The 8,745-nt window shown below is 34.4% G+C and overlaps 1 protein-coding gene across 1 annotated transcript in view; it reads left to right on the forward strand.

The window, feature by feature from the left end:
* The first annotated feature begins 5,952 nt into the window (after positions 1 to 5,952).
* The window catches only part of LOC122803853 (zygote arrest protein 1-like), a 27,731-nt gene continuing 24,938 nt past the window's right edge, over positions 5,953 to 8,745 (forward strand). Inside the window, exon 1 of the mRNA XM_044073535.1 lies at positions 5,953 to 6,175. Within this exon, the coding sequence (XP_043929470.1) occupies positions 5,953 to 6,175 (223 nt within the window). The remainder of the gene's footprint in view (positions 6,176 to 8,745) is intronic.

Consider the following 8,745-nt stretch of genomic DNA (forward strand, 5'->3'; position numbering starts at 1 on the left):
TTCTTTACAAGCCTCTGCTCATTTACCTTAGGCCCTTCATTTTGATCCTTAAACAATAAAGCCAAATTCAATCTACGACAATATAATTTTATCTCTTTAATAGTGTCAAATAAATTGAAGCTAACAGTTGGAATATATTTCATTCCTTTACTAAAAAGGGTGAAAAAGTATTGTGTTATCTCAACATTAGTATAATTGTATACCTTAAATCCACTATAGTTATGTATCTTGGGTCTACCACTATTACTAGTTTCAACACTCTGGACATCTGTAATAGATAATACTTTGTCTATATCCAGATCTAATCTCTCCGTAGTACCCACTTCCTTCACCACATCCTTATCAATAATAGGCTGACTACTGCTACTTATATTTAATACCTTTTCTGATATTTCTTTGGGGCAGGGTAAAATTTCCCCCCTTGAAAATTTGTATCGTCATCCTGTCTATTGTATTTGCTTCTCCCTATATTTTGTTCCTGATTAAAAACATTGATACCTTCTCTATACCGTTGCAGCCAAATATATACCCTCCCTATCCTATACTGTTCAGTGTCCCTTTCTATCTTATGCATCTTTCTATTATATACACTTTTAATCCTATTGCTTGCTGTCTGAAACTGTTTATAATACAAATCATGCCACTGTTCGAACTCGTAATCTTGGGTAATTTCTTCATTCAAAACCTCTAGGTCATTCAATAATGTCGCTATCTTTTCATCGTTATACTTCATTATCATCTTCATGTACATATAACCAACTGTGTCAAACAAATTATTAAATTCCTGTGTGACAGTATTGTTATAATCAATGCCTAGAGGAAGTTTATAAAAACGAAGCCCCTTAGGCACAATATGTACATTCATACATTTCTCTAAGTATGCATTGTCTAGCTTAGTACATTTTAAATGAATCAACTTTTTTCCTAAAAGAAAAATCTTAGTTTTCAGACTGCTCGATGATATACTAGAGGCATGCCTGCCTTGTGTTTGTTTAAAATCACCATTAATGGAAAATTCAAAGTCATCGACTAAAAAGTCATTAATAACATTGCCCAAATTACTAGCAGTTTCCTTGTTGTTGATATTAGATGTTGTTCCATACTTTAAACTTAATTTACTACCAATTTTGGGACTAGATATAGTGTCTTTAATAACAGTACCTTTCTTGTGCTTATTGTCCACTCCTTTACTGGTAACATTAGAATATGTTTTAATGTTCTCTCGCTGCTTAGGGCGCGCTCCTAATCTCTGAATCTCCTCCGTTTGATGAAACAGGCTGAAATCAAACGTGAATTCAGCCTCAGGCAAAACATTATCTAAAGTTTCCTTTATATCCAAAGTAGGTACCGGCGAGGGTGTTGTTCGACCTTCCACTTGGCCGTTTGGTATGTCCCCCTGTCTGTTGAGCACAATCCGCTCTGCTAAGTATGGTGGTGTGTCTTCAGTGCCTTCAGGGTTCTGGGAGGATCCCTTACAATTACCCGCTTGCACCGTTTCAGTTAACTTTCCGACGAGATCCAAAAGTTTATTCACGTCAGCTTGAAGCGTGGTAACTTCCGCTCTCAACATCACGGACTCCGCTCTGCTCAATGAAGCTTCCAAAGGTACTGTGTCGGCCATGAAACAACAGGGAAAGCACAAAAGTGATCAAAGCACCAAAACGTGAAACAGCCGATCACTGTATCTACAAGCTCGAACAGAACAGCTGGTGGAGCAACAAGAATAATCCACAATGAGTGTAATCACTAGACGCCACTATTTAATCCACAACACGAAGACGAAAATTACACACAAAGCACAGATAGTAATACTCAGGAATATGTAGGTTAAGCGCTTTCATCTGTCCATACCAGACTTCCTCAGAACCTTTGATTATAATAATTAACTAACATTTTATACCTTCATTTGGCGCCAAAAAAATCAATCAATTAACTAATTCATTCTATTAAATAGCTAAAATAGCTGAAATACATAAAACTAGAATTGTATATTAAAATACTACAATAATAAATATATTATATACACACTTACATATATATTATATAACTGAAATACATAAAACTAGAATTGTACATTAAAATACAACAATAATAAATATATTATATACACATTTACATATTATATATTTTCATTTTTAATTTTAATTTTATGATATATAGCACAAGTTTTTAGTAGTGGGCTCTTCACAATTTACTTAATTTTATTCCATGTAGTTAGGGTGTATATTTAGTATTTAGTAGTTTATTTTTTTCTGGTACAAGCATCCTGTACACAAATATGATACGTAATATATTGTATTTTAAACAGTTTAGTATTATCTAGAAGTAAATACATATATTATTTTTACTGTATTAAATTTTATTACAACATATTTTTAGAATGTTATACATATATTACAGTGTATTTTGGTATATATTCTATTTTAATATCTTGTATATGTAAGTGTGTATAAAATATATATATTATTGTAGTATTTTAATATACAATTCTAGTTTTATGTATTTCAGCTATTTTAGCTATTTAATAGAATGAATTAGTTAATTGATTGATTTTTTTGGCGCCAAATGAAGGTATAAAATGTTAGTTAATTATTATAATCAAAGGTTCTGAGGAAGTCTGGTATGGACAGATGAAAGCGCTTAACCTACATATTCCTGAGTATTACTATTTGTGCTTTGTGTGTAATTTTCGTCTTCGTGTTGTGGATTAAATAGTGGCTTCTAGTGATTACACTCATTGTGGATTATTCTTGTTGCTCCACCAGCTGTTCTGTTCGAGCTTGTAGATACAGTGATCGGCTGTTTCACGTTTTGGTGCTTTGATCACTTTTGTGCTTTCCCTGTTGTTTCATGGCCGACACAGTACCTTTGGAAGCTTCATTGAGCAGAGCGGAGTTCGTGACGTTGAGAGCGGAAGTTACCACGCTTCAAGCTGACGTGAATAAACTTTTGGATCTTGTCGGAAAGTTAACTGAAACGGTGCAAGCAGGTAATTGTAAGGGATCCTCCCAGAACCCTGAAGGCACTGAAGACACACCACCATACTTAGCGGAGCGGATTGTGCTCAACAGTCAGGGGGACATACCAAACGGCCAAGTGGAAGGTCGAACAACACCTACGCCGGTACCTACTTTGGATATAAAGGAAACTTTAGATAATGTTTTGCCTGAGGCTGAATTCACGTTTGATTTCAGCCTGTTTCATCAAACGGAGGAGATTCAGAGATTAGGAGTGCGCCCTAAGCAGCGAGAGAACATTAAAACATATTCTAATGTTACCAGTAAAGGAGTGGACAATAAGCACAAGAAAGGTACTGTTATTAAAGACACTATATCTAGTCCCAAAATTGGTAGTAAATTAAGTTTAAAGTATGGAACAACATCTAATATCAACAACAAGGAAACTGGTAGTAATTTGGGCAATGTTATTAATGACTTTTTAGTCGATGACTTTGAATTTTCCATTAATGGTGATTTTAAACAAACACAAGGCAGGCATGCCTCTAGTATATCATCGAGCAGTCTGAAAACTAAGATTTTTCTTTTAGGAAAAAAGCTGATTCATTTAAAATGTACTAAGCTAGACAATGCATACTTAGAGAAATGTATGAATGTACATATTGTGCCTAAGGGGCTTTGTTTTTTTAAACTTCCTCTAGGCATTAATTATAACAATACTGTCACACAGGAATTTAATAATTTGTTTGACACATTTGGTTATATGTACATGAAGATGATAATGAAGTATAACGATGAAAAGATAGCGATATTATTGAATGAGCTAGAGGTTTTGAATGAAGAAATTACAAAAGATAACGAGTTCGAACAGTGGCATGATTTGTATTATAAACAGTTTCAGACAGCAAGCAATAGGATTAAAAGTGTATATAATAGAAAGATGCATAAGATAGAAAGGGACACTGAACAGTATAGGATAGGGAGGGTATATATTTGGCCGCAACGGTATAGAGAAGGTATCAATGTTTTTAATCAGGAACAGAATATAGGGAGAAGCAAATACAATAGACAGGATGACGATACAAATTTTCAAGGGGGGAAATTTTACCCTGCCCCAAAGAAATATCAGAAAAGGTATTAAATATAAGTAGCAGTAGTCAGCCTATTATTGATAAGGATGTGGTGAAGGAAGTGGGTACTACGGAGAGATTAGATCTGGATATAGACAAAGTATTATCTATTACAGATGTCCAGAGTGTTGAAACTAGTAATAGTGGTAGACCCAAGATACATAACTATAGTGGATTTAAGGTATACAATTATACTAATGTTGAGATAACAGAAGACTTTTTCACCCTTTTTAGTAAAGGAATGAAATATATTCCAACTGTTAGCTTCAATTTATTTGACACTATTAAAGAGATAAAATTATATTGTCGTAGATTGAATTTGGCGTTATTGTTTAAGGATCAAAATGAAGGGCCTAAGGTAAATGAGCAGAGGCTTGTAAAGAAAAGTTCATATATCCCACCACCAAATCCACAAGTAGCAGTATATGAACAAGTGGTGTGTAGGGAAGTATATGAATTATATAAAAATATTAGGAAGCAGGCTGATTTTTATGGTATGTTTAGTGATAGTTTAACGAAGGATGAACGGAAAACATTAGATGGCATCATTTTTAATAAAGAGATTAGGATTATGAAACCCGATAAGGGGGGCAGGATTATACTATTTGACAAGGTTGAATATTATAGTGTGATCCATGATATTTTGTTCAACTCAGGCAATTACGAGGAAGTCTCCCTTAATCAGATTAATATTGGATACAAGCGTATAGATTTAGCCATTGAAGAATATCTCTTAGATAATAGAATTACTAATGAGCTCTATAATTTTATAAGGAATGAGAACCCTATGATGGCCCATATTGTGGGTATTCCTAAAATCCATAAATGTTTGGAAAACCCTCCGTTTAGACCGATAATATCGGGATCAAAATCCAAAACATTCAATATGGGGGTCACAATTGACCATTGGACCAAACATGTGTATGCAAATGTTCCACATTTAATTAAGGACTCCTGGGATTTTCTTAGTAAATTAACCCCGGAAGTGTGGGGTGAGGATATTACATATATTACCGTAGATGTAAAAGACCTTTTTTCCTGTATACCCACGAATATAGGGTTGGAATATTTTTGTAATAGCATGAGGAAGTTCTCCGGTTTAACTTGGGAGAAAATCAATCTTATATTGGACATGATGGGACTCATATTGGATCATAATTATATAGAGTTTCAGGGTGAAGTGTTCAGACAGACTAGAGGTGTAGCTATGGGTGCATTTTGTGCACCCATATTTGCTAACTTGGTGATGTTAGAATGGGAGGATCTGTTTATATTTCCTAGTGAATATTACAAGTATATGTCGTTATATACACGTTTTTTGGATGATTTATTTATAATATGGAAAGGGAAAAAGGAAATCATCCCTGACTTTATCAAGTATATTAACAGCACCACCGATTTTCTGAGTTTCACCCATAAAGTTGATAATAAAGGTATAGCATACTTGGATACATAAATTAGCAACAGTGGGGTTGGTTTTGTTTCAAAATTGTACAGAAAACCAACTTTTTCCAATGATTATATCCAATTTGGGAGTTGCCACCCACCACACATATTTAAGAACGTAGTTAAAGGGCAATGTGTTAGAGCTGCCCGCATGTCTTTTAGTAGAGAACTCATGACACAAGAATTAGACTATATATACAAATTGTTCATAGAAAGAGGTTACCCCATAACTATGCTTGCAGATGTGGTGGAATACGTCAAACTACAATGGAGTATTAAGTTTTGTCCATTATTAGGAAAAGAAGGGTCCTATAAGAAGATGAATAAACCACCAGATAGATGAGTGTGTGTTATCATGTATAACACATACAAATATAGTCAAGGAGATTCTACGCAGGCATTGGACTTTATTATCAAACATGGAAAGTATAGGACCAATAGTAGGGAAAGACCCCATTATAGTATTTAAAACAGGGAACAATATTAAGAAAATAGTAGAAAGCAGTGAATATAGGAATAATAAAGAAAATATAAAGATGGGTACAAAAAGATGTGGAACATGTGGGCAGTGTCAATACATCAATGAAGATAAAAGTGTTAAATTAGACAACATCATGAAAAGTATATGGAAATTTAGATCAGGTAATTGCAATAGTCAGGGAGTTGTCTATTTAGCCACATGTACGCACCGCACAGCATATTATATTAGGGAAAACGGAGAGAAAGTTAAAAACACGGATATATGAACATATATACAAAATGAGGAAAGGAGATGATAAGAATGCACTCAGTAAACATGTTAAAGAAAAAGGTATAGACCACAAGTTTAAGTTTGCTATATTAGACCAAGTAGATAGATCGGTAGGTAGTGGTAATTGGAAGGCACGTTTAGGATCTATGGAAAGTAAGTGGCAAATTTGTTATAATGCTACAATGTATCCAGGACTTAATGAATATATTAGCTTGAAACCCTTCCTTATCCTGGGATCCACCTAACCTAATCCTAATTTAATTTAATTTAATTTAATTAAATATTTTTAATTAAAAAAATTTTAATTTTAATTTTATGATATATAGCACAAGTTTTTAGTAGTGGGCTCTTCATAATTTACTTAATTTTATTCCATGTAGTTAGGGTGTATATTTAGTATTTAGTAGTTTATTTTTTTCTGGTACAAGCATCCTGTACACAAATATGATACATAATATATTGTATTTTAAACAGTTTAGTATTATCAAGAAGTAAATACATATATTATTTTTACTGTATTAAATTTTATTACAACATATTTTTAGAATGTCATACATATATTACAGTGTATTTTGGTATATATTCTAATTTAATATATTGTATATGTAAATGTGCATATAATATATTTATTATTGTAGTATTTTAATATACAATTCTAGTTTTATGTATTTCAGCTATTTTAGCTATTTAATAGAATTAATTAGTTAATTGATTGATTTTTTTGGCGCCAAATGAAGGTATAAAATGTTAGTTATTTATTATAATCAAAGGTTCTGAGGAAGTCTGGTATGGACAGATGAAAGCACTTAACCTACATATTCCTGAGTATTACTATCTGTGCTTTGTGTGTAATTTTCGTCTTCGTGTTGTGGATTAAACAGTGGCTTCTAGTGATTACACTCATTGTGGATTATTCTTGTTGCTCCACCAGCTGTTCTGTTTGAGCTTGTAGATACAGTGATCAAAGCATCGAGGTGTGTCAGTCATGTCATCCCAGGCTAACAGATACTGGATCCCCTTAGAATGACATCATTTTCTGTTTGTAGTGAGGCATTTCAGAACTTTATCTGTCTGGTGCACTGACAACTGGTTTGCCTTACTAGCTTAATGCAGAAAACAGTTACCTTTGGGATACAGAGATGGCTATTGTATAGCAGATTATGGCCTGACTTCTGAAACTATACCTTTCTTTATTGTATCCAGGAAGTCTGTAAAAGTCTTCCTGCAACAGTTGGTCCAGTCCTTTAGTGTAGCTTTTATGAAAAAAAATTAGTTTTCTCCCCAACATTCCCCACCTGACTCATTATAGTCTCTGTGGGTTATCACTGCACTTCCATCCACTGTAGCTGGATACCACTGTCTCTTTTCTGGATAGCTCTAGATGTACCTGTTTGATAGTGAGACTGAGTGAGAAAAAAATCCTGGTTTATACATACTAAGTCTAAGAGTGTCATTTGTTAGGGTATTCCTTCTGTATTTGATATGCTGATCTTAGAGCTGATTTATAGGGTCACAGGTTTTTATTAAGCTTATGGCTAAAGGACACCATGTTCAAGCTTAGCCACATTGCCTAATACTGTGGGAGAATAAGAATGTCCTTTATTAAGTAGAATTTCTCCTCATATCCCCAGTGAAAACTCATGATCACTTATCCAAACTGATTTTAAAGGTTGTTAGGGAAGAACCCTGCTTGAGGAGTAAGAGCAGCCTACTCCAGAAATGGAGTATACATTTTGTTAGTCATGTGCCATGCCATTTGATGTTGCTGATGTAGTAGTATTGGTTTAGGTCTGTAGAATGGCTGCTTGCTTTACTACTGCTTTTATTTGGGTGAAGGAGTTCAAAGAAACTGAATCATTCTTATCATGGAAGGCTAAGCGGAGATCATACATATAAGTCCAGACAAGTGTGAGTGCTAACCCCCCCCCTTACAAAAAAACAGCTTTAAAGAAGAACAGTGATGTTCAACATTCCCTGTCCTTCTGCATTTCACAATTATTTTTTTTTCTTAAATTTCAGGGATCTCACTTAAGTGTCTCAGAATTGCAATTGGACTTATCTCTTCAACTAAAGGTCCCCTATCTACTCAGGAAGTCAACTTTATGGCATAAAATATAAGTGCTGAGGAAGAAAGATCCACAGGGATCAGTATATAGCACAATAGGAGTCATCATGTAATGCTGTCTGGTCCAGTTCCCTAACAGGAGAGTATTGCATAATGACATCAACATGTCTGATAGGTGTATTTGCACACTCAAGCAGTTAGCCTGTGAAGCTGGTGACAAACACTACCCAGGCGTCCCTGCAGGATATCATCTTGTGCACTTTGCTTAGCTTACCAGCCTGAGTCCTTTCCTGTACTTGGGTCAGCAGTGGAACCAGTGGACACCTTGCCTTTGTACCACTAGGCCAACAGATGTTTTGAAAATGTTGAATATATTGTGATGAAGCTTCTGCTGAT

The sequence above is a fragment of the Protopterus annectens genome, chromosome 6.part0 (assembly GCF_019279795.1).
Source record: "Protopterus annectens isolate FY-2018-M chromosome 6.part0, PAN1.0, whole genome shotgun sequence".
In the NCBI taxonomy this organism is placed as follows: domain Eukaryota; kingdom Metazoa; phylum Chordata; order Ceratodontiformes; family Protopteridae; genus Protopterus; species Protopterus annectens.